This window comes from Ranitomeya variabilis, chromosome 2 (genome assembly GCF_051348905.1).
Source record: "Ranitomeya variabilis isolate aRanVar5 chromosome 2, aRanVar5.hap1, whole genome shotgun sequence".
NCBI classification, from domain to species: Eukaryota; Metazoa; Chordata; class Amphibia; order Anura; family Dendrobatidae; genus Ranitomeya; species Ranitomeya variabilis.
Window position 1 is genome coordinate 619,747,778 of NC_135233.1, and position 25,752 is coordinate 619,773,529.

Genomic DNA, 25,752 nt, shown 5'->3' on the forward strand with positions numbered 1-25,752 from the left:
CTGGTGCGAACATTTTTATTTATTCTGTAGCGTTCTCTAGTGATTGACCTATGTTACCGCAATTAAAGAATCCAAGAAACAGAAATATTTGTTTTTTTCCAGCTGTAATCTTTAGTCAATATCAGACCTTTCTTTTGCTTATGAAGCACTAATGTATTCTGCAGCCGCAAAGGTTCTGAGTTCACCCCAAATGTCTTTAGAATCAAAAATTGTTTGTGTCCACCTCTTCTGCATAGGGGTCGTCTCTAGAGGTTGTGTGCTGCCGGCTGGAACAGTCTGAGTTGGTAGTTTAGGTTGTGTGCTGCCGGCTGGAACAGTCTGAGTTGGTAGTTTCACACCTTCACCAAGTTGATCAGATACACTGTGCTTCACAATCCCATTTTAAGGGTACTGTCACACAGTGGCACTTTTGTCGCTACGACAGTACGATACGTGACGTTCCAGCGATATCCATACGATATCGCAGTGTCTGACACGCAGCAGCGATCAGGGACCCTGCTGAGAATCGTACGTCGTAGCAGATCGTTTTGAACTTTCTTTCGTCGCTGGATCTCCCGCTGTCATCGCTGGATCGTTGTGTGTGACAGCGATCCAGCGATGCGTTCGCTTGTAACCAGGGTAAACATCGGGTTACTAAGCGCAGGGCCGCGCTTAGTAACCCGATGTTTACCGTGGTTACCAGCGTAAAAGTAAAAAAAAAAAAACAGTACATACTTACATTCCGGTGTCTGTCCCCCGGCGTTCTGCTTCTCTGCACTGTGAGCGCCGGCCGGCCGGAAAGCGAGCACAGCGGTGACGTCTGACGTCACCGCTGTGCTTTCCGGCTGGCGCAGACACAGTGGAGAGAAGCAGAACGCCGGGGGACAGACACCGGAATGTAAGTATGTACTGTTTGTTTTTTTTTACTTACGCTGGTAACCACGGTAAACATCGGGTTACTAAGCGCGGCCCTGCGCTTAGTAACCCGATGTTTACCCTGGTTACCTGGGGCCTTCGGCATCGTTGGTCGCTGGAGAGCTGACTGTGTGACAGCTTCCCAGCGACCACACAACCACTTACCAACGATCACGGCCAGGTCGTATCGCTGGTCGTGATCGTTGGTAAATCGTATAGTGTGACAGTACCCTAAGGGCGCAGACAATAATAAAGGGGACATCGCTGTGCAGGGACTTTTCAACTCTAATCCCAATTAATTTTATTGAGCCAGTCATCTTAGGATGCCAGCAGTTAATTACGATGATCACACTGTCGCCCCGTGTAAAGCCGCACAGCAAATCTACAGTCTTCGATGCTTGTGGCTGTGGTGCCGGTAATTGCCTGGCTTGTTGGGAAGCTATTGATTTTGAGCGGTCTGGGACAGCTCCCCAGCTCAGGAAGGATTACATCCTTAATTGTTCCTGGTCTACCGTTAACAAGATGCACTTCAGTAGCCGCTCTGAACCTTATCCGCTCCTCTGCCCTGTAATAAGCAGACCCTTCCTCCCATGTTCACATCCGCAGGCTAATGGGAAAAGGTTGGTGTAGATGCAGAGATTATAAAAATCATTCTTCTCCCCGTGGCTTTTCTTCTTCAAGGATCCAGTGTCCTGGGAATGGCTTGTAGCTTCTTCTTTGGCTAATGGTACAGATGTGGCCGCCAGGTCAGCAGATCATTGAGTCTTTTGTATGCACATCCTCCCGCAGATGTCAGATCTGCTCTCTAACCCATGTGCTCTACAGATGAAATTCTTTCAAGTCCTTGAGCACCAGGCCCTCCCCGTGTCTTATTTTATAGAGTGTGGTGGTGGGAGGAGAGGGACGTGTCTCTTGATGATTTATACTGTGAGCTCAGATATGCCATTAGTGCCTCTTCTAGGTGGTTAATATACTGTTGTCTGTACCTCACAGCTTATACTGGTGGAAATGTGTCCAAATTGTCAGATATTGGCTCTGACTCTTCAGGGTACGTGCACACGTCAGGATTTCTTGCAGAAATTTCCTGAAGAAAACCGGAAATTTTCTGCAAGAAATCCGCATTTTTTTTTTTTGCGTTCTTTTTTTTTCCCGTTTTTTTTTGCGTTTTTTTTTTGTTTGTTTGTTTTTTTAGCATTTTGCAAGCGAAATTAGCTTGCAGAATGCTAAAGTTTTCCAAGCGATCTGTAGCATCGCTTGGAAAACTGAATGACAGGTTGGTCACACTTGTCAAACAGTGTTTGACAAGTGTGACCAACTTTTTACTATAGATGCTGCCTATGCAGCATCAATAGTAAAAGATAGAATGTTTAACCCCTTAATGACAGCCAATACGTCTTTTAACTGACCTGAGGTATAAGAGATTAGCCTCCCCATACAGGTGACAAAGAAGCAGCTGTCAGCTGTCCACTATAGCTGACAACTTGCTGTATCAGCCACGATCAGTATTTGCACCTTCCAAATCTGTTTAACCCCTTAGATGCTGCTGTCAATAATGACTACATCATATAAATGGTTAACAGAGTGTGGGGGCTTCCTCTTTATCCCAATTGGTGCCCTCAGATCTTGATTTTGTGGCCCTGATGTTTGCCATGGCAGTTCACGTCCAAATAGCGGCCTTACAGTCTGACAGCTCTAGTAATCTGTTCAGAAGTTAGAGGCATTTAGGTGGTAAAAATACACATTTTCAGTCGCAGTTATAGGAATAGAAATGCACAGAAATTCCACCCCCCCTTACCCCCAACAATTGCTGCAAGATATTTCTGCTTACTGACTGATGTTTACTATTGCAGCATTTAGCAATCTGCTGACAATTGCCGGGGTAAATATACTTTGGACAATTTGCATTATGCAGAGAACCCCTAATCTGAAGTATTGCACGGCTCAAATTAAAGTCCGAGATATTGAGAAGGCAAGGAAGAAAAGTCTGAATAATAAAATGTAACCTTTATTTACAATAAAATAATGTGGTTTACTAAAATATTTCCATATATCATATCAGATATATAAAAAGGTTACAGCTATAAGGTATATATAGTCACAGCCGTGACCCACTAGATTGCGATAATATGCTGGGTGTGAAAACAGGATATATTCAATAGGAAAACCTGACCATGGTCCCTTATAACATGGGTCAGGCTATTTAACTTCTATTAGACAGCCAATTGTGCATGACGCCACTTATTTCTAATTAATCTGGGATAGGTAGATTCCCCGTATAATATATGGGGTACTCATTAATGTGTACCCTACAATTGAGTCTAATGGAAGTTAAATGGCATATTATAAGGGACCATGGTCAGGTTCTCCAACTGAATGTATAATGTTTTCATACCCAGCATACTATAGGGATCTAGTGGGTCACGGCTGTGACTACATACCTTATAGGTGTGACCTTTTATACATCGAACAGATGTCTGAAAATCTTTTAGTAAACTGTTAACTTTTATTATTCAGACTTTTCTTCTTTCCCTTCCCACTATTCTACAGTCTTCTTGGTGGTGTACACCTATGTGAAAAAACATGTCCGAAGAGATATGACAATCTTCTCGTTAACACGAGTAGTTCTCTAGTGAACAGTTCCTACAATATCAGCGGGTATGACAATTAGGAGACCACCCTGTCCGGGTACCATCATGAGACAATCACTTTACATAAAGTGGCCACACACCTTAGACAGAAGTGGGTCACATAATCCTCTGGTAATCTGTCTTTACGCAGACGCCGTCACACACCTGTTAGTCCATCCTGGCTGCTACCATCGTTGGACCTCTCTCCCAGATGATGGTGTTCGCTCATTGGTTGCTAAATTTCTCCAGATCGTTATGGCTGGTGTTCAACTTCATCTCTGGTCTCGTGTAGTAGCACATAAGGACAGGACACATCTGATCGTGGCCACCTACATCGCTGTGTAGGATGAGTGTCTACCTCTCAGGAGCAAGATAAATAAATCTCCGGCTGATCAGCTTTCTTCTCATTACACGTCTCCTCGCCCACGATCCGTTTACAGTAACTGCATGAGACATCTCAGCGTGCTATAACCTCTCCACTCTTCCCACAAGCCAGAAAATCTGTGCTCCACAATCAGCTGGTAATCATCCGGCTACCCACGCGTCCAGGGCCATCATTTCCTCCTCACAACTATGGAGACAAGATTACACGGAGACTGCAGACGACTTTTCAGAAGCAGTGGGGGAACGTACCTGTCCCCATGCTGGCACCACTGGCTGTTCAGTACTGTGTGATAATTCTACACATGTTGTACCTTTACATACTATAACGATGTAGATATGACAACTCTGTGTGACTATCAGACGCTACACAACAGATAAAGGTCACTAGGCCACAGCCCGGGGTGGGAGATCAGTGTCCGTGAACATGGGGGGGCTGTGACGCACCGATGTTTGTGTAGAATCATTGTCTGAACTTGACAGAAACTTTGTCTCTTTGCAGTCGCTCTTAAGAGATAAAACACATTTCCCTTTTGTCTCTTGCAGGATCATCAATAAGCAGTGAGTCTTCCCCAGTTTCATCCCCAGCTACAAATCACAGTTCTCCTGCCAGCACGCCAAAGCGGGGTCCGATGGGGCCCATCATAGTGCCCCCAGCAGGCCATAGTGTGCCCAACACGCCACCTGTGGTGACCATTGCACCAACCAAAACCGTGAACGGAGTGTGGAGGAGCGAAGCGCGTCAGGTAATCTCAACCCCACTATAGAACATGTTTCCGACAGGCATCCAAACCCGCGTATGGGGAAAACATTGAGGACTAAATGGCATTGATAAATGAAGCATTAAGGCTGATGTATAGAATAGTGTCACAATGAAGGGTGTGAAGGTAACGAGCAAAACGCATGTACGTGATCGAAATCTACAGTGCACTCACCTGGGGCTCCGTTCTAGGTACAAAAATGTGACCGTTATCAGTTCTGTACTTTTCTATGTCTGGCAACAAATCTAATGCAGGAGCCAAGTCCACTGTACATGTGGGGGCCACAGGATGGGAGCACGGCCCGTGAGACGGAGCAGCACCAATATACTGCGCTCCCGTTCTGTGGGCTTATAATGGCGGAGTGGGATCACATCTAATCATTATAACGCCGAGACGAGGGATCGGTCACCTCTAATGATATAATCCTCCTGCAGCCGACCATGACCTCCATTTATTGTGGTGCACACCACCTGAACTCTACCCCGGATTTAGATTGTCGGCGGATTAGAGGACAATATCTATGAAAACAAAAGCGACCGGCATGAAAGAATTATTACTTTTTTTGTTGTAATCTTTTGATGTAAATATTGATTCTGGTCCTGCACATATTTTTCTGCAGTCTTTGATGTCGCTGCCTCTTACAACCTTTGCAGGCATCAATGAATCCATGCACACAGTGCGCTGGCTGGTGGGCTGCGCCGTGCCTAGGTGTATCCTCGTCACACCGCCCCCCACATGGCTGTTATCATGTCTCCCTGACCCCTCTGCCATGCCGGATGACCTGGGGCAGGCACAGTTGAGGGGAGCACTCTCAGCCAGCAGGGTGTAGGGAGGGGGCAGGGAACGCAGAGATCGGAGCACATGAGGGCCTGGAACGTGAACAGATGTTGCTGCTCATTAAGAATTCCAATCAACGGGGCCCCATCTCTTTCAATTAATTATGGCTGATGTGTCTGGTGGAGGAAAGGATGAATTCCCAGGGAGTGATCTCGCTCTCTGCGGCTCAATGAACCCTACTACTTGCCGCTTACTAAATAAATTTTAGTTGGAGGCCCCGGTTTGCTCATTGCGGTTGTTAGCACGCTTGTGCCGCCCCCGCACGGTAGCCGTATGGCGGCTGTGATACCTTTTGTCAATAATATTTTGTTTGCAGATGCAGACACTTGACCTGTAAAAGCACAATTATATCTCCTTTCCTCCAGCAGATGTGTCTGCGTAGCTGGGAATGTGCAGGGAGGCAAGGTAGGATGCGGATGACGCGGCCCAGGATGGCAGTCAGCACTCTGTACCATCAGTCACGCTCCTCATACTCTGACATTTTGCAGCATTTTTACCAGATCAGCAAACACACGGATGTCTGCTGTGCTGCTGCCGCCTTCTACCCCGGCCCATTACAGTCTATCCATCCTTCTAAAGGGGCCCTAGAGAGCCGTCTGACTCGAGGGTTAGCCTTTAGCTCTGTAACACTGTATGTGACCTGCTGAATTGCAACACAAAAGAAACCGATCTGCTTTATTTTCTGCATTTTGTTACAGATCCTGTTACAATGTGTATAAAAACACACATATTATATAATTTTATTTTTTTTTTATTAAGCTGCTGAAGGTGTATAATACAGTAATACAGGATGTAACTCAAGACCAGTAATGTATGTACACAGTGACTGCACCATCAGAATAGTGAGTGCAGCTCTGGGGTATAATACAGGAGGTAACTCGGGATCAGTCATGTATGTACACAGTGACTGCACCAGCAGAATAGTGAGTGCAGCTCTGGGGTATAATACAGGAGGTAACTCGGGATCAGTCATGTATGTACACAGTGACTGCACCATCAGAATAGTGAGTGCAGCTCTGGGGTATAATACAGGAGGTAACTCGGGATCAGTAATGTATGTACACAGTGACTGCACCAGCAGAATAGTGAGTGCAGCTCTGGGGTATAATAAAGGATGTAACTCAGGATCAGTAATGTATGTACACAGTGACTGCACCATCAGAATAGTGAGTGCAGCTCTGGGGTATAATACAGGAGGTAACTCGGGATCAGTAATGTATGTACACAGTGACTGCACCAGCAGAATAGTGAGTGCAGCTCTGGGGTATAATAAAGGATGTAACTCAGGATCAGTAATGTATGTACACAGTGACTGCACCATCAGAATAGTGAGTGCAGCTCTGGGGTATAATACAGGAGGTAACTCGGGATCAGTCATGTATGTACACAGTGACTGCACCAGCAGAATAGTGAGTGCAGCTCTGGGGTATAATACAGGAGGTAACTCGGGATCAGTCATGTATGTACACAGTGACTGCACCATCAGAATAGTGAGTGCAGCTCTGGGGTATAATACAGGAGGTAACTCGGGATCAGTCATGTATGTACACAGTGACTGCACCATCAGAATAGTGAGTGCAGCTCTGGAGTATAATACAGGAGGTAACTCCGGATCAGTAATGTATGTACACAGTGACTGCACCAGCAGAATAGTGAGTGTAGCTCTGAGGTATATTATAATCTATTATTTTTCCATGTGAACTCTAACTCCCTTCAGGTTTTAAAGATAATTTCTGCATTTGATATTTTTCTATTCTGTAAGTAATAAACTCAGTTCCTGCACTCCTGTCATCCCTCACTGAGACTTCGGATGATGCAGGATTTGCAGCATTCTGGACCTTTTCTTTGGTGCTACTAACACTTTTTTCTCTTCTCTACAGCAGCCTGACAACTCCTCTCGGGCAAACAGTATTAGCAGAGAGCGACTGCTTGCAGAATCAATGCCCTCTGAGAAGACTGGCACCCCTGCTGTACCCTCACACCTGCTGGGGAGCGCATATGCCTTTGCCATCCCGCCAAGTTCTGTCGTGCAGGACTCCCGCTTCCAACCCTTAAAGTGAGCAACTGATTGTGCATACTAGGCAGCATGGCTTATTTTTTATTGCTCTAATTCAGGGGTCTCACACATGGTGCCACAAGTGGCCGAGTCTGTCATCTGCGGCACCGGAGTTCCCGAGACATCTTTGGCGCATCAGAGAGCACGCTGTGCCCAAATGGGCATACTATTCGTTTTATACTAACAGATTTAGTATCTCGCAGTACAGAAAAATTGCATATTGATGTTAGATCAGCAATCAGGAAGCGTATAGGGATGAAATAATGGGGTAAAAAAAGAAAGTATAAAAAAAATAACAAAAAGGAATTGCTACTAAAAACTGTTTAACAAAAAAAAAACACATTTAGCATTGCAGCATCTAATCTATAGTGTGGCTGAGCTTGAGACCCCTGCTCTAATCTGTCTCATGAAACCAGAGGTGACCCATCAGGCTGCGTACTAGTCCTCATGTAAATGGTGAGGGCAGGTGGACGGGCTTGTTTTGCGAGTGCCACTTGGTTGTGACTTTTGCAATGGTTTCTGCTTTTTTCCAGCCTGCAGCGGCCTGTCCATCATGTGGTTCCTCCGAGTGCTGTCACTGAAGAATATTTACGAAGCTTCCGTCCATACCCCACGGCCGAGGACCTCCGCATGCCCTCCCTGCCCCACATCGGACTGGACCCCACCGCGGCTGCAGCGTATTATCACAACAGCTACCTGGCGCACCACACCTTCACTCACCCCGCGTTCAGGTCAGCATGTTTGCCAATGGTTGCAGAGCGGCTCCCAGCTTGCAGATCATGAGCAGTGTTGACCTCCTTGTTGTCCTTGCAGGATGGAGGATTCCTACTGTTTATCTGCACTGAGGTCCCCGTTCTACCCCCTCCATAGTCCGGGATCACTCCCACCTCTTCACCCTTCAGCTATGCACCTGCACTTGTCCGGAGTCCGCTACCCTGCAGATCTTGCTCACTCGTCGCTGTCTGCGCTGCAATCTGAGCGCCTCACGGCGGAGAGGTAAGCTGGAGTCGCGGGTGCACCGTATATCACACATTATGGATAGGGAATGGGAGGTCTTTGCTGCAGATGGAGGTTCCCATATTCTCTCTTCTCTTTTCATCATCTCTTCTGCATTACATGACATGAATCTGTTGGATCAGACATGCTGACCAACGACCCCGCATTGTCTTGTTATAATATTACTATCTGTACATGTGGTTCCTTGTAAATTACCCCCTATTCTTATTGGATTTTTGCATCTGTAGACTCCAAATGGATGAAGAGCTGAGGCAACGCGAAAGGGAAAGAGAGCGAGAAAAGGAAAGAGAAGCTGACCGTGAGCGGGAGAAAGAACGCGAGAGAGAACGGGAAAAGAAAGAGATGGAAAGAGAGAAGGAGAGAGAACGGGAGAGAGAACTCGAGCGGCAACGAGAACGCACACGAGAGAAGGAGGCCAGCCTCCTGAAGAGCCTCGAGAGCCAATATCTAGCAGAAACAGAGGTGCACCCCCTCCGAATACACCAAGAAGATCGGGTAAAGCCTTCAGAACCCCCTGGACCAACCCGACCTGGTGAGTGGTACTTGTCTGGTGTTAGACATGGAACAATATACCGCAGGTCTGACCGTCCGCCTCTTAGATATAGTCTTATTTTATGGCTGACAGTTTGTCTATCCTTACAGAAAAGCTGAAAGAAACATCTGTACCGACAAAGCCAGTCCAACATCAAATGCATCAACCGCCTACCACACACCACTCTGTGCCCAGCCTGATCTCCAGCCATACTGTGTTCCCTCCGACAAGCAGCGCTGCAGCAGCTACTCTCTTGGCTCAGAGGACGCAGGAAGAGGAGAAATGGTTAGCCCGGCAAAGGCGTCTCCGGCAGGAGAAGGAAGATCGGCAGTACCAGGTATCGGAATTTCGGCAGCAAGTGCTGGAACAGCAGCTGGACGCTAGTGGGCGTCCCATTGGACCACCGGAGGCTGAGGCGAAACCGGAAAACCTCAGGTCAGTCATCGGTGCAGTGGATCGTACGGATGCATGATTCTATTAAGTTTCGTACAATTTTATTTATTTTTACTGTTTAGAGTCCTGCCTATTCGTCACGAGGGAGCTATTCGGGAGCAATTGCAGCACTTCGGCGGTCCACCACCTCTCATTTCACCCAAACCCCAGCACCATTCTGTCCCCACCTCACTTTGGAACCCTGTGTCGCTCATGGACACTCCGTCAGAGTCACGTCGTAGCCAGGAACCCGCCTCTATCCTTAACCACACTTCCACTATTTATGAACATAGCCGACAGACGTTACCCACTATCAAGGTGGAGCGTCCGTACAGCTTTGAGAAGCAGCAGCTGGAGGAGGAAGATCTTCCTCGGAGAAAAGAACAGTCTGAGAAGTACCAGCCCATCCGGGAATCCTCTCTGGAGCACTCTGGGTACTCACATGCCCCTTTTCTAGCTGAACTTGAAAAGTCAACTCAGTCCTTCCTAAACCAGCAGCGAAGTTCCCTCCAGCAGGCAGGCCAAACGGCAGAGACCACGCTCCTACACCAGACATGCTTGTCACACAAGAACCCCCCTACAAGAACTCGCGATCCCATGTACATGTATGATGAGTTTCTGCAGCAGCATCGCAGGCTGGTCAGTAAGCTAGATCTTGAAGAGAGGAGGCGGAAAGAAGCCCGAGAGAAAGGTAAGCTGCCATCCGCAGTCAGTATTCAGAATACAGTAATCGCAAGAACAGCGTTAGGACAACTGAAAGATGGTGCTCAAGTAGATTCCCAAACCGTACAGTCTTGTGTAGAAAATGTGGCACACACCAGATATTGAAGTGAAAAGATTTAATGTTATGGGAATCCCCACCACATAAGAAAATAGTCCAGTATCAATAAATAGGCACCCTGGCTTGGGATAATGCCAAGTATATGAGGCAGATCATCCAGTCATAGTTTGGTCTCCACCGCTTGTCCTGCCCTTCCGTGTGGCCCGTGTCCATGTGGCCCATGTTGCCTGATGAGCCAAGGGCTGGAGGACACACGCTCAATCACCTCCGCTTAGTGAGCCGAGGGCTGGAGGACACACACTCAACTACCTCCGCTTAGTGAGCCGAGGTCTGGAGGACACAAGCTCAGTCACTTCTGCTTAGTGAGCCGAGGGCTGGAGGACACAAGCTGAGTCACCTCCGCTTAGTAAGCCGAGGTCTGGAGGAAACACGCTCAATCACCTCCGCTTAGTGAGCCGAGGTCTGGAGGACACGCGCTCAGTCACCTCCGCTTAGTGAGCCGAGGTCTGGAGGACACGTGCTCAGTCACCTCCGCTTAGTGAGCCGAGGTCTGGAGGACACAAGCTGAGTCACCTCCGCTTAGTGAGCAGAGGGCTGGAGGAAACTAGCTCAATCACCACCGCTTAGTTGGCCTAGCGCTGGAGGACAAGCTCAATCACCTCCGCTTAGTGAGCTGAGGGTTGGTGGTCGCACACGCTCAGTCTCTTCCATCTAATGAGCTGAGGATTTGTGGAGGCACACGCGCAGTTTCTTACACTTTGAGTGTGCCCAACCACAAGCTGTCAGCTCCTCTCCTCACATCCAGGTCTCGGCATATCGACTGTAAATATAGCTTTGTGCCATGCAATGCACAATGTTTTATTGTGCTCAGGTGTCCTACACAAATTTTCCAGAGCTCCCCCTCCTACATGTGGTGAATGACTTGTTCCTTTTGTCAGGTTATTATTATGATCTTGATGATTCTTATGATGAGAGCGATGAGGAGGAAGTGAGGGCACATCTCCGTCGAGTTGCTGAGCAGCCGCCTCTGAAGCTGGATACGTCGTCCGAGGTGAGCAGCGGCTACATCTGCAGCTTATACTCCATTTTCTGAGGTCGATGCTAAGTGTGACTAACGGGAGTCAATATTTTCCCATTTATCCATCTACAGAAACTGGAGTTTCTTCAGATCTTCGGACTCGCTACACAAAAAGAAAAAGAGCGCATCCTGCAACAGAAGAGGCGGAAGAGACGGCGAATGTTGCGGGAGAGGAGTCCATCGCCTCCGATCCAAAGCAAAAGACAGACGCCATCACCACACTCCCCGCTGTCGACAAGGTTCAGTCCGGATGAGCTGAACAACAGTCCCAATCTGGAAGAGAAGAAAAAGTTCCTGACCTTCTTTGATCTATCACATGTGAGCGTGGAGCAGAGGAAAGGTGAGAACGAGTCTAATGAGCGGCTGGAGCTTCGTGTCTCCATTTCAGTGCGACAGGTGAAGGCTGTAAATCATGAAATGCCTTTTAGCAAGGTGTCCCCACTACATGGAGATTATATTCTTAGCTTTATCTGACAGATACAACCTGTGGTTTTGCTGGGGGTCTTGTAATTCCCTGAACAGCAGACGACCGGAGTCTGAGACTTCATGTTCTTCGTTCATGGAGAGCGCAGAGGCGAGATGTTGTAATCCGCTCATGACTAAATCCCTCTTGTCTTGATTTTGGCAGACAAGGAGAAGCTGGTTGAAATGCTGGAAGCAATGAAACAGAAGAATGCAGTGCCTGAGGAGGTGAAGAATTCCCCGCTGGCTTCATGTCGGGGCATCTCTCCTCCGCCCACAGGTAAGACGCAAGGCATAATGATACCATGACGCCCACGGTGGCGGACTGTCATGTAACCTCTGGCAGGAGCAGCAGCACTCGGGACCCCACGTCATCCGATATTTCACCGCTTAAGGAAAATTACTCATGAGATGGGGCACGATGCTCAAGTCCACCTTTTTTTGGGCAGAAAGTTCCAAAAATGCTGTTTTTAGCATGCCGCTATATCTACTAGCCATTGTTCTGCCATTTTCTTTAGTCGTCTGCACCTGCGCATGTACTTCATGTCTGGACGTGTCGGCCTATTATGATGTTTGCACCGTACACAGGAGCGTTTCCTGAAGAGGTTTTGGAACATTTATTTTTTCCTGAAATCCTTTTATTTATTTATTTTTATTTTTTTGCCTTTTATTTATTTTTTTATATTTTTGCTGCCTTTTGATCAGACAGAGTCTTAGTTTGGAAAGTTTTCATTCAGGGTCTGCTGAAAAGAAATGATGAACAGTTATTTTTCTACCAGGAGTATTTCATCCAGAGTGTAATGGCTTCAAGACTAGGACTAGTAAATGTGCAGGTTCAGTTATTCCCGGTCTTGGTGTCACTGGATGTGGTGTTTGTAATTCTGCCATTTTCTTCATGCCTCTTGTATAAGTATCCACTAGTCCTCGACTTCTACTCAGTTGCCAAGTAAAAAAAATAATTCAAAGTGAATTAAAGTCCCCACAAATCCTTACTGACCTGTGCTTTCCCCTTTATTTCCAGTGCCACCCTCTGAAAATCAGGCCCCGACACAGCCGGATTTCCCTGCTCCCATGCCCTCCACCTCGTCTGCCGTCCCAGCACCAGAAGTCGTGAAGCCTCCAGAACTTATTCGTCAAGAGCCACCAAAACTCCTGGAAAGGACGAACCCTGTGCCAGGTCTGGCGCCAGCTCCCTTGGCCAATGTTGTAAGCACAGAAAAAGTCAGGCAAAATGAGGCAGCAGCTCCACCGAAAAAGAGCCCTAGCATCCTAAACTTCGTCCGAGGGCATCCAGCCAAAGAGCATCCCGTGCAGCCCTCTCAGAGTGTGAATGGCAGGAGCAAGTCCTGGGAGCCGTTCATAGCCGAAGAGTTTGCTCATCAGTTCCACGAATCTGTTTTACAGTCCACGCAGAAGGCTCTACAGAAGCACAAAGGTAAGACAGTGGCCATACTGCCCCCACCTGGATAGATGGAGAAACATCAGCTCACCGGCCATATAGACGTGGCTGCTTGGTGGTATACTGTGCATATATCGGAGCAGATGTACTATGGACTAGTTTATTAGGTCTGGATCCAGCGCTGGGGATCATTAGGGTATAAAATATTGTCTTTTCCCCTCCATAGGAGCGTCTGCTATGAACTGCGCCGAGCAGAACCACAAACCCGATGCCTCCGTCCATTATAACATTCCGGAGCTGCAGAAGTCCAGCCGGGCCCCGGCCCCACATCAAAACGGTCAGCAGGGCCCAGGGCAGCCGGGGGTGCCACGGGGGACACAGCATCCTGCCGTAACCTCAGGGGAAGAGACATCTGATGAAGACGATGAGGAGGAAGATGAAGTGGATGAACCACCACGACCCAAATGGCAGGGAATCGAGGCAATATTTGAAGCTTACCAAGAACATATAGAAGGTGGGCAGAGTCAGATATATCATTATGAGAAAGTGATGCAGAAACTAGAAAAATCGGTGATTATGTTGCACTTCCAGGCATAGTCAATGGTTGGGTACCCACACCGCCACGCTGGACAGTATGTTGCCAAGGCAACTGCTGCACACACGGGTCCTAATTAGGTCTCCAGTGCCCCTCGTCATGCACCTGGCGATCATTAGCGCAGAGATCTATCAGGCCCATTGGGATGATGGTACTAGCCGTCTGGAGGTCTCTGCCCAGACCCCCTTAATGATGCCATGCTTCTCAGCGACAGATATTACTCAGGACTGTGTGGGGGTGGGAGAATTTCCTCATGTAATCATTCCCTTTATCTTCTGGGGGGGTCGTCTCATTTATTGTCATTACTTTACAGAACAAAACCTTGAACGCCAAGTTTTGGAGACACAGTGCAAGCGACTAGAAGCTCAGCATTATAACCTGAGACTGACGGCCGAGCAGATATCGCACCGCATGGCGGTAAGTAACCGCGCCACCTCCTGCACTCGGCGGAAGCTGTGACTGCAGGAATGGCCAAAGGGAGAAATACACAAGTAATAAGGAAGGAAAGCCAAGATGGTCGCTGCTCCCTCACCTGGAGCCACAAAGGGGTGTTCATATAATAGGATGCACAGGGCCCGGAGGTCACATCTTCTGATGTCCCGGCCTCAGACACCTCCCGGGGCAGAAGTTACCAGAGCTGAACCAATCCCTAAGGGGCTTACAGCCAGACCTAATGTCTCTCCGCTCACTGCAGCTTTGGCTTTCTCCCCTCTCTCGGTATGGGATGTCTCTCCCCTCATGGTTACTTTTGCTTTCTTCACTTTCTCGGTAGGGGATGTCTCTCTGCTCCCTGTAACTTTTGCTTTTTTCCTTTTTCAATACAGGACCTGATGAGCCAGAAGCAGAAAGTGGCCTCCGAGAGGGAGAGGTTACAAGCTGAACTTGAACACTTTAAAAAGTGCCTTGTTTTGCCCCCCTCGCCATGGTCTAGGGGTTATTTCAGAGGCCACCCCAGGTGACACCCCCTCACCCTCTTGCACTAGCTCTGAACGTACAGTATAGAAATATCTATTTTATTATCTTGATATTTAATATTTTTCACGGGGAGGAACAAAAAACGGAAACAAAAGAAAAAATTTAAAAAAAGCCACCCACTTTCCTGCACATCATGGGGGATAAAAATAAGACAAAAAATATATATATATGTGAATGTGCCATGCATGACTCAAAGGAGATTGGCTATGAAGAAATCCAGACCTGACTTATAGCGAATCTGTGGGAATATCCTCATGTGTGCCCCCTGCCACCGTGGAGCGCCCCCTGCTGCCGAGGAGAGCCTGCCGTCTGCCCTGTGCCATCGTCGCTGCCTGCCACGTGCAGGTTTTTATTTATCACTCGTTCTTTACGGACCATTGACGCCACCACAATCGTCTCCTATGATATTATTTTTCTGCCAGGATACGGACATTGTGTATTTACATTGATCTAAAGAATTATAAATTTCCTGAGATTTTAAAGGACTTTTGTCCACCTGAATTTCTCCCTGCGGAGCTTTGCCGCTTGCAGCAGGAATGCACTTACGCCTGGATGTCTGATTAAAGGTACCTTTATTATGTTAATGATTAGCTGCCGGATGGTTGAGGTATCATTGCAAAGCTGCTACAACCCCTCCCCCATCACACAACATAATAAGCAGGTGCTTTCACCCACCCATTACTGTACATAATAAAATAAGGGTTTTGTATGTTTTTATTACATTAATTATTGTTATAAAGAGAGAAGCCTGCCATTTATCGCCTCTTCGTCCTTCTTATTTTTCAGCCCAGGGAGGGCACAAGCCACATTTGGGGGGGGGGGGGTTATGGGGTTTAGAGAAAATTAAAAAGATATAAATGCAGAATGTGCCGCCTGTCACTGAATGGAGTAATTTACTGCACAGATTGGAGCCTCTGGGGACGCAACGGTGTTATAGGCATGGCGCTATGTTATTGCACCTAGCTTTCTAATATACGTGCATGCTTAGTTCAGGGGAGCGTGCAGTTGCATTTAAAGGGAGGTCCAGGATTAGAAAAACATGGCTACTTTCTTTCTGAAACTGTCTGCTGCTTGGGTCTGGTACTGAAGTTCTGTAGCATTCACTTTATTAGGGCAGAGTTTCACTGTCACTTAGGGAGTAGCACATAATGACTGTTCAAACCAAGCACAACGCACCACGGAACAGCTAAACATTTAACTACACCTTTCCCTGCTTGGTTTCCATCCATCTCTGCCCTTCTCATGTTTCATTGACAGCTCTGGCTTTAACCCTAGAACGCATACCTGGGGCCTCGCAGGCCTGCCAGGTTACTTGTTTTCTATTTTCTGTAAAAGTACTTTAGTTAGAATTTTGAAAATCTAGGTAATCCTCAGGTATATAGTTGTTAGTAATTTCCAGTTATTCATATATTTTTATGTTACAGACATTTCGGTATAACAACCTTTTTTTGGGACTACCCCATATTCACGCACCTGGGGCCTTTTAGGCCTGTACTAGGTTTACATGTGATACTCAGTCTTTTTGTCTGTATTGTTGCTGGGGAAGAACTTTTATGACTCTGCTATTGCTGGGAAGAGTATGGATTCTGCATTCCCTTTTTTCCAATATCCTTGATGTGTCAGCCCTCAATAGCTACATTGTTTATTGTCAAACTAATCCAGAATTCCATGCCAACAGGAAAGACAAGAGACGTCTATTTTTGACAGAACTTTGTTATGAACTTTTGATGCCTACAATGATGGAGAGAAGCAGCATGATATGCTTATCAAGGCAAATTACGGAGGCAATGATCCGATGTGGAATACGCTTTCTGGAACATCCAGAGCAAAGAGAAAAAAAAAGAAAGCGCTGCTATATTTGTCCAGCAAAGATGGAAAGAAAATCGGAGCGTTTCTGTTCTACTTGCGGACAAAATTTATGCATGGAACATTCAGCCGAAAAAATGTTTTCATAAAAAAATTGCATATAGAATGCCTATATTTGGCGTACCCGTTTACTTACTTTTTTTGTTTTATGCACATAATTATGTTTTGAAATATACACATCTTAGGCTGTATTCCCAGTAGCGCTGGGGTTTGCGAGAAGGGGATCCATAATGGATCTGACCTCCTGGTAACTCCAGCTAAGGTTGCCGGAATGGCGGGATTCCGCCAGCCTTAGCTGGGGTCACCAGGAGGTCAGATCCATTACGGATCCCCTCCTGGCGGACCCCAGCGCTAGTTGGAATGCATCCTTACCTTGCAATTGTAAAATAAATTTTGAAAAGTATTTTTATTTGAGTTATTCCGTGTTATTTGCACACAGGCCTAAAAGGCCCCAGGTGCGTGAATATGGGGTAGTCCCAAAAAAAGGTTGTTATACCGAAATGCCTATAACATAAAAATATATGAACTGGAAATTACTAACAACTATATACCTGAGGAATACCTAGAGTTTCAAAATTCTAACTAAAGTAATTTTACAGAAAATAGAAAACAAGTAACCTGGCAGGCCTGCGAGGCCCCAGGTATGCGTCCGCCAGCCTTAGCTGGGGTCACCAGGAGGTCAGATCCATTACGGAATCCCATCCTGGCGGACCCCTGAGCTAGTGGGAATGCATCCTTACTTTGCAATAAACTTTGAAAAGTATTTTTATTTGAGTTATTCCATGATAATTGTAAACAGGCCTAAAAGGCCCCAGGTGCGTGAATGTGTATATTTCTATGGGTATGCGTTCTAGGGTTAAGGAGCCAGGAAAGAGCGGAGATAGAAGTAAAACCAGCAGATGGAAACATGCATGTAAATGTTTGGCTGCGCCATGATGGTTTGAGTGCCTGTACTTGGAGACCCTTTAAATCGTCCTTCAGTGGACCCAGCAAATGTACCCTCTCCTGTCATATTAGGATTGGTCTCTGGTCACTAATGTAAGCCATATATGTCAGACTCCCCCAGCCGTGGGCATGCCTACATGTATCACATACATCCGGGCCGCTCGCTGCCAACAGTCCCTTCATCAAATGTGAATATAAAAGTGTCAGAACTTGCAGGTCCTGTCTGGCTCTCTAGCCTCAATCACCTTACACTATATAGACAATAGTTTACTGACCCCCACCGTCAGTCTGTGACCCATAATCAACACTATGTGGGTGATAAGTGACTCACGAGGGCCAGGTAAGGGAACCGATAGTCATTATTGCACATTTTGTCCTTTTAGTCCAGGGGTGTGAAATATTTGTGCTGACACCGGTCATCTTCGATACAGGGAATATCCATCCAAAATCATTTACAATGGTCAAAATCCACCGGATCCTGCACAGGATTTAATATCTTAAGCATTGCTCACAGATCACCCTCCCAATGCTGGACAGGATCATAAAGCAACAGTTTGCAGCACAAATCTTCACCAACATAAGAGTTAATTTACGCCCATCCCACCCTCTCTTGCAGTCTCTTCTTCCCTAATAATTGGGCTCAGTGCTAACAATACTAATTAACCTCCATTGCAGCATATGTATAAGGCGACCGGGCCCTATTTTTATGGAAATTGCTGGGGCGGGCAGCTTCCACCTTTGTCGGGCGGTTCTGAGCTGCCGCTTTCTTTCATGTTCTAGTGAATGTGCCGGCAGTGTAGCCAGAATCAGCGCAGCGCTCTGATACTCTGCATCACAATATGAGCTATTAACCAAAATTACAGCCGTGTGTCTGATCTATATCCTGCGAGGACTCTTGCACAATCCATGAATAAGTCATGAGGAGCGGAGAAGCAGGAGGTGCCGGATACTCCTCCACCATCTACACCGAGTACAGGACAAGTGTCCTCGGCGCAGTCACGTAAGAACACGGAGCTCACAGTCACCCGATGCATGTGGGGAAAAGGCAGGGATAAAATCATTCCCGTCCTTAGACTAAATTCTATGGTGCGGCTCGCAATTAGAGTGGAGCGAATTTGTTCGGGTTCCCTCTTATTCAGCAAGCTATAGCGCATGCCGAATAAGCTGGAGAGGGATCTCGGCTTCCGCTGATCGGCGCTGCAGCTGCATGTGTCGTGGCTGTGTCACAGCACATGCATGGACAGCTTGTTTGTTGGGCTCTCCATGCATGTGCTGTGACACAGCCACGACACATGCAGCTGCGGCGCCGATCAGCGGGCGCGATCCAGGAAGCCAGGTTCCCTCCGCAGTTTATCCGGCATGCACTATAGCCTGCTAAACAAGAGGGAACCCGAACAAATTCGCTCAACTCTACTCGTAATCACATCTGACGGCCTGACCTGCAGAGAGCGGTGCAAGGACGGCTCTGGTGTCACCTATGTATGCACTACATGCCAATACATAAAAGTAGATTTTCTCCTTACCTCAGCGCCTAATTAAATAGAAATTCTTAAAAGATGATGCTAAAACCCCGTCGTCTTCCCGGACACTTCTACAGCCCAAATCTCTGACTGCTGGAAAGATAAAGGAATTTAATGACAGTGAAATTGCCAGCACTAAGGGTAGGTCCATACGTGATCAGATGTAGATCCGGAGCGCCACACACGGCTTTACCAGCGATTTCACCCCAGAATTTGCAAAAGGTAAAATGCACAATCAAAATCTGCAGAAAGAATGGACATGATGTGGATTAAAATACGCACAGCCAGTGACATAGTCCGAAAAGTTATTTTTTCCGCGATTTGATGAGATCCTGTCCACTTTAGTGCTTTTGTAAAAGACTAGAAATGTGCACAGAAGATCACGTGTGAACATACCCTTAGAGTACAAGGTACAAATGTGCAAGACTTTTACTTTATCCTGCCCTTAACAGCAGCAAAAACTACAGAAACATCTATCGGTACAGATCCACACTAGCTTATGACTGTCTGCTCTGACCTGGTGTGTATTCCCTAAAAAACGTCCAATTTTAATTTTATCAAGACAATGAATAAATTCCTGTGAACCCTCTGTAAAGCGCTGTGCAATTAATGGCGGTACATAAGTAAGTAAAATAAATAAAAATCAATTTTGCAAACCTGCTCTAGCAGAAGTGCACCACCAGAGGGCGCACCACAGGCCCCGACCTCATACGTCACTTCTTTCCTAAAGGTACCGTCACACTAAGCGACGCTGCAGCGATACAGACAACGATGCCGATCGCTGCAGCGTCACCGTTTGGTCGCTGGAGAGCTGCCACACAGACCGCTCTCCAGCGACCAACGATGCCGAGGTCCCCGGGTAACCAGGGTAAACATCGGGTTGCTAAGCGCAGGGCCGCGCTTAGTAACCCGATGTTTACCCTGGTTACCAGTGTAAAATGTAAAAAAAAAAAAAAACACTACATACTCACCTTCGCGTCCCCCGGCGTCCGCTTCCTGCACTGACTGAGTGCCGGCCCTAACAGCAGAGCGGTGACGTCACCGCTGTGCTGTACTTTCACTTTGCGGACGGCCGGAGCTCACAGTCAGTGCAGGAAGCGGACAGCGAGGGACGTGTGACAGACATCAGAGGGTGAGTATGTACTGTTTGTTTTTTTACATTTTACACTGGTAACCAGGGTAAACATCGGGTTACTAAGCGCGGCCCTGCGCTTAGTAACCCAATATTTACCCTGGTTACCACTGTAAAACATTGCTGGCATCGTTGCTTTTGCTGTCAAACACAACGATACACGGCGATCTGACGACCAAATAAAGTTCTGAACTTTAATCAACGACCAGCGATATCACAGCAGGATCCTGATCGCTGCTGCGTGTCAAACACAACGATATCGCTAGCCAGGACGCTGCAACGTCACGGATCACTAGCGATATCGTTTAGTGTGACGGTACCTTAACAATTGGTTTGTGCAAGAGATTAGGGGGGTTTTGTGTAGAGGTCACAGGCAAAATTCCCCAAATTTCAAAAGCTGGAAAAGCAAATAAGGCCAGGTACACAGGAATAATCTGTGCTACACCGGCTGCAGAGGACTTTGCTCTTTACCATGTTATAGCGGCCAAGCGCAGTTCACGAAAAGCAAAGCCAGTTCTCTGCAGACAATGAGGGACGCACCAGAGCTGTGTTATAAAGGGGGGAAAAGGGATCTCCCCAGAAACTGCTGAGTGTGCAAGACAAATAAAATGTGCTGAATGCTGAGGCAGACTTATCCCCGGTGGAGACAAAGGATCTATCAGAATATCTACCTGTGGGGAAGTACCACACAATCACTAAACAATGAACATCACTGAGGGTATGTGTCCACGTTCAGGATTGCATCAGGATTTGGTCAGGATTTTCCATCAGTATTTGTAAGCCAAAACCAGGAGTGGAACAATTAGAGGAAAAGTATAATAGAAACATGCACCACTTCTGTATTTATCACCCACTCCTGGTTTTGGCTTACAAATACTGATGAAAAATCCTGACCAAATCCTGATGCAATCCTGAACGTGGACACATACCCTGAGACCCAACACCAGTCAGATATGGAATATCAGAGAAGTGTAGGCGAGTGTATAACCCACTCCAAACTGGTGAGACCCCCTCCAAAATCAGGAGGCCAAAACGCAACCAGAACATCAAGGGCTCCATCATTATTGCACTTTCGCCTGTTTTTATTTATCTTTCTTACATTTCACCATTGTGGTCGGAGTTTCCAGAGCTTTTTGCGGATTCATCAATTGCAATTTTGTAAAATGTTCTCCAGTCCCCCATAGTGATTTTATGCACACCGGATATTTGTTATGCAATTTTTGCACCATTTAATAAAATGTGCAACTTTTAATAAAGACCATTTTTTTTACTTTGCACAACTTTAATGAACATTTTGAAGAATTTGTTGTAAACATGGCCACAGATACCATAAGACAAAAAAAAGGAACAAATATACCTGCAAATAAATCAAGGCCTAAATCTGCCACAGGCACTGGGTCTTTAACCCCTTCACCCCGAAGGGGTGACCAGGCTATTTATTTCAATTCTGACCACTGTCCCTTTAAGAGGCCATAACTCTGACAAGTTTCAACGGATCCTGGTGATTCTGAGACTGTTTTCTCGTGACATATTGTACTTTATGATATAGTGGTAAAATTTCTTCGATATGACTTGCGTTTATTTGTGAGAGAAAAAAAAAATAGGAAATTTGGCAAAAATTTCACAATTTTCAAAATTTTTGTTTTTATGCCCTTAAATCAGTGTCATATCACACAAGTATAGTTAATAAATAACATTTCCCACAGGTCTACTTTACATCAGCACAATTTTGGAAACAATTTTTTTTTGTTAGGAAGTTATAAGGGTTAAAAGTTGACCAGCAATTTCTCATTTTCACAACACCATTTTTTTTTTAGGGATCACATCACACTTGAAGTGACTTTGAGGGGCCTATATGACAGAAAATACCCAAGTGTGACACCATTCTAAAAACTGCACCCTTTAAGGTGCTCAAAACCACATTTAAGAAGTTTATTAACCCTTCAGGTGCTTCACAGGAATTTTGGAAATGTTTAAAAAAAAAAAAAAAAACAACAGTTAACTTTTTTTCACAAAAAAATTACTTCAGATCCAATTTGTTTTATTTTACCAAGGGTAACAGGAGAAATTGGACCCCAAAAGTTGTTGCACAATTTGTCCCGAGTACGCTGATACCCCATATGTGGGGGTAAACCACTGTTTGGGCGCATGGCAGAGCTCGGAAGGGAAGGAGCGCCGTTTGACTTTTCAACGCAAAATTGGCTGGAATTGAGATCGGACGCCATGTCGCGTTTGGAGAGCCCCTGATGTGCCTAAACAGTGTAAACCCCCCCACAAGTGGCGCCACTTTGGAAAGTAGACCCCCTAAGGAACTTATCTAGATGAATGGTGAGCACTTTGAACCCCCAAGTGCTTCAGAGAAGTTTTATAATGTAGAGCGGTAAAAATAAAAAAAATCCTTTTTTTTTTTTTTTTTTTTTTCCCACAAAAATGATCTTTTCGCCCCCAATTTTTTATTTTCCCAAGCGTAACAGGAGAAATTGGACCCCAAAAGTTGTTGTGCAATTTGTCCTAAGTACGCGGATACCTAAAATGTGGGGGTAAACCACTGTTTGGGCGAAAGGCAAAGCTCAGAAGGGAAGGAGCGCTGTTTGACTTTTCAATGCAAAATTGGCTGGAATTGAGATCGGACGCCATGTCGCATTTGGAGAGCCCCTAATGTGCCTAAACAGTGGAAACCCCCCCAATTGTAACTGAAACCCTAACCCCAAAACACCCCTAACCGCAAACCTAACCCTAACACACCCCTAACCTTAATCCAGACCATAACCCTAATCCCAACCCTAATTCCAAACCTAACCCTAATCCCAAGCCTAACTTTAGCCCCAACCCTAACCCTAATGGGAAAAAGAAAATAAATACATTATTTTTTTTCATTTTATTATTTTTCCCTAACTAAGGCGGTGATAATGGGGGGTTTGATTTACTATTTATAGCGGGTTTTTATGTTTGGCAGCTGTCACACACTTAAGAGACGCTTTTTATTGCAAATAATAGTTTTTGCATCACCACATTTTGACAGCTATAATTTATCTATACTTTGGCCCACAGAGTCATGTGAGGTCTTGTTTTTTGCAGAACAAGTTGACGTTTTTATTGATAGCACTTACGGGCACATGACATTTTTTGATCGCTTTTTATTCTGATTTTTGTGAGGCACAATGAACAAAAAACAGCAATTCAGGAATTTCTTTGGGGGCATTTATACCATTCAGCTTGTGGTAAAATTGATAAAGCGGCTTTATTCTTCGGGTCAGTAACGATGACAGCGATACCTCATTTATATAATTTTTTTATGTTTTGTCGCTTTTACAGAATAAAAACTATTTTATAGAAAAATTTATTATTTTTGCATCGCTTTATTCTGAGAGCTATAACTTTTTTATTTTTCTGCTGATGGAACTGTGTGGTGGATTTTTTTTTGCAGAACATGACGTTTTCAGCGGTACCATTTTTATTTACATCGTCTTTGATCGCGTTTTATTGCACTTTTTGTTCGACGGTATGATAAAGCATTGTTTTTTTGCCTCGTTTTTTAGTTATTTTTTTACAGTGTTCACTAAAGGGGTTAACTAGTAGGACAGTTTAATAGAGCGGGTCGTTACGGACGCGGCGATACCAAGTATGTGTACTTTTACTGTTTTATTAACATTTACATAAATAAGTGGATTTATTGGAAAAATATATTTTTTTTTTCTTTATTTGGGGATTTAGTAAAAAATATTTTTACACATTCATTTTTTTTTTTTTAACTTTATAACATTGTCCCAGGGTGGGACATCATATCATGTGAGATCGCTAATCTGACACTTTGCATAGCACAGTGTCAGATAAGCAATCTGACAGGCAGTGTAGCAGGTGCTGACAAGCCACCTCACTTAAGGACCCGGAAGGACCCCGCGGCCATCTTGGATCAGGGGGTCTCCATGGAGACCACCGGAACAAAACGACTCCATCGCGCTGTTCCGGTGGGAGAGCGCAGTGAGCCCCCTCCCTGCGCGATTGTTCTCTATACCGCTGTCACTACTAACAGCGGCATCAGAGGGGTTAAATGCCCACGATCGGCGCTAGCACCGATCGTGGGCATTGCTGCGGGGTGTTAGCTGTCACTTACAGCTGACACCCGCACGCGATAGCTGCGGCGCTCACGGAGACCGCCCCGCCGTACTAGTACTGCTGTTTACGGGAACACAGTTCCCGCAGAGCAGTACTAGTACGGCGCATGTCGGGAAGGTTAATTAAAAAGTGCACCTGAATTACTACACCCAACCGGGCTGCGCCAATCACTGGTGACCAGAACGCTGTGACCCTTTTCCTCTTCGAAAAACAATTCTATCACCGGAGATTCAATAGTTAATAGTGCAGTTTAGGACCATCCTGGTCCACATGGACATCATATAGGTGGGTCTGAAAGTCAGGACCTCCGTCTGTGAGCAAGTATGGAGAGGAATCATATATGAGCTGCTCCTAGCTATCCGTGCATGCATAACACGGACATTCATCTTAATGGTGGACATGCCAGACTACAATTTCCCAGCATTTTTGGTGTTTCCTAGCAAAATCTAATTTATTGGGTTTTAATTTGCACACTCAGAAGATACAACCCCATGAATTATTTCTCATTATGAAGTGATTTTCTCTCTACAAATGAGGGGCCAGAAATGGACGGAGCGGAGGGATCACATTTATTTCACACTTGTGGACAGCAGAGATGTTGGCAGACAAGGCTCAGAGCTCCATGCCTTCTGCAGATAAAAATGTATAATTCCAGATCCATAACAAGTCCCATGTGCTGGATATGGTGCGAACATAGCGTTATCCTTACAGATGGCACTTCTTCCCCAGTCTTCTTACACGGGCCTGCCGGACAGGTACATTTCAGTACCACCTGATGCTCTGACGGCAGAACACAGGGGGTACATGTTCCTGTCATGCTAGCAGGACACAGCTTGTCTGCTGGCAGGCCAGGAGCACAGATGATATCCGTGTATACCACATAACCAAACTCTGGCATGGAGACCGGAAGGGTAAGTCACAGTGACCTCTGCACGCAGATTTGTAATGAGGTTGGCCCAGCGGGTGGGTTATTATTCCTGGGACAGTCCATCCTCCAAGTGCTGCAGGCTGGTGCGTAATTTGTACATGTGGTTTAATGACTCGGTGAGAAAAGTTCCAATGGTGTTAATTTCCATCAGCGTCAAGTTATCCAGCTGGCAAATGAGAAAAGAGAGATGGGTAACAGCGGGGAGCGACAGGCAGGTGGACAATTAGATGCGTTTAATCAGAGGAGACTATGACGGACGCCAAGCTGGACAAAGGCACAGAGAATCAGCTGCCTATCGATACCTAGAATTACAGTAATGGCTCCAGCTCTGCAATCTGCAATGGCCGGAGCTCAATGCAGACAGATTCTCATCCCCGTGCCATCTTCATGCTGTGTGATATGACAGCTCGGGACACCA

The 25,752-nt window shown here is 46.1% G+C and overlaps 2 protein-coding genes and 1 long non-coding RNA gene across 9 annotated transcripts in view; 1 reads left to right on the forward strand and 2 right to left on the reverse strand.

The window, feature by feature from the left end:
- The window catches only part of GSE1 (Gse1 coiled-coil protein), a 368,545-nt gene extending 352,964 nt beyond the window's left edge, over positions 1-15,581 (forward strand). For 5 of the 7 annotated variants that reach the window (XM_077288840.1, XM_077288842.1, XM_077288843.1 and 2 more), the window contains 14 exons: positions 4,449-4,648; positions 7,381-7,556; positions 8,090-8,287; positions 8,370-8,552; positions 8,801-9,105; positions 9,216-9,540; positions 9,621-10,228; positions 11,257-11,369; positions 11,469-11,736; positions 12,025-12,138; positions 12,880-13,293; positions 13,484-13,771; positions 14,166-14,269; positions 14,677-15,581. In XM_077288840.1, coding sequence (XP_077144955.1) covers positions 4,449-4,648; positions 7,381-7,556; positions 8,090-8,287; positions 8,370-8,552; positions 8,801-9,105; positions 9,216-9,540; positions 9,621-10,228; positions 11,257-11,369; positions 11,469-11,736; positions 12,025-12,138; positions 12,880-13,293; positions 13,484-13,771; positions 14,166-14,269; positions 14,677-14,811 — 3,431 coding nt within the window. In that variant the 3' untranslated portion in view covers positions 14,812-15,581. The remainder of the gene's footprint in view (positions 1-4,448; positions 4,649-7,380; positions 7,557-8,089; positions 8,288-8,369; positions 8,553-8,800; positions 9,106-9,215; positions 9,541-9,620; positions 10,229-11,256; positions 11,370-11,468; positions 11,737-12,024; positions 12,139-12,879; positions 13,294-13,483; positions 13,772-14,165; positions 14,270-14,676) is intronic. The other 2 variants (XM_077288841.1, XM_077288845.1) reach the window with 1 other exon arrangement.
- Positions 1-19,432, reverse strand: part of LOC143807379 (uncharacterized) — a 230,919-nt gene extending 211,487 nt beyond the window's left edge. The window contains exon 1 of the long non-coding RNA XR_013221714.1: positions 19,162-19,432. This is a non-coding gene — a long non-coding RNA (uncharacterized LOC143807379). The remainder of the gene's footprint in view (positions 1-19,161) is intronic.
- Positions 19,433-22,279: 2,847 nt separating this feature from the next.
- GINS2 (GINS complex subunit 2) overlaps positions 22,280-25,752 on the reverse strand; it is a 37,050-nt gene continuing 33,577 nt past the window's right edge. The window contains exon 5 of the mRNA XM_077288854.1: positions 22,280-25,500. Coding sequence (XP_077144969.1) covers positions 25,378-25,500 — 123 coding nt within the window. The 3' untranslated portion in view covers positions 22,280-25,377. The remainder of the gene's footprint in view (positions 25,501-25,752) is intronic.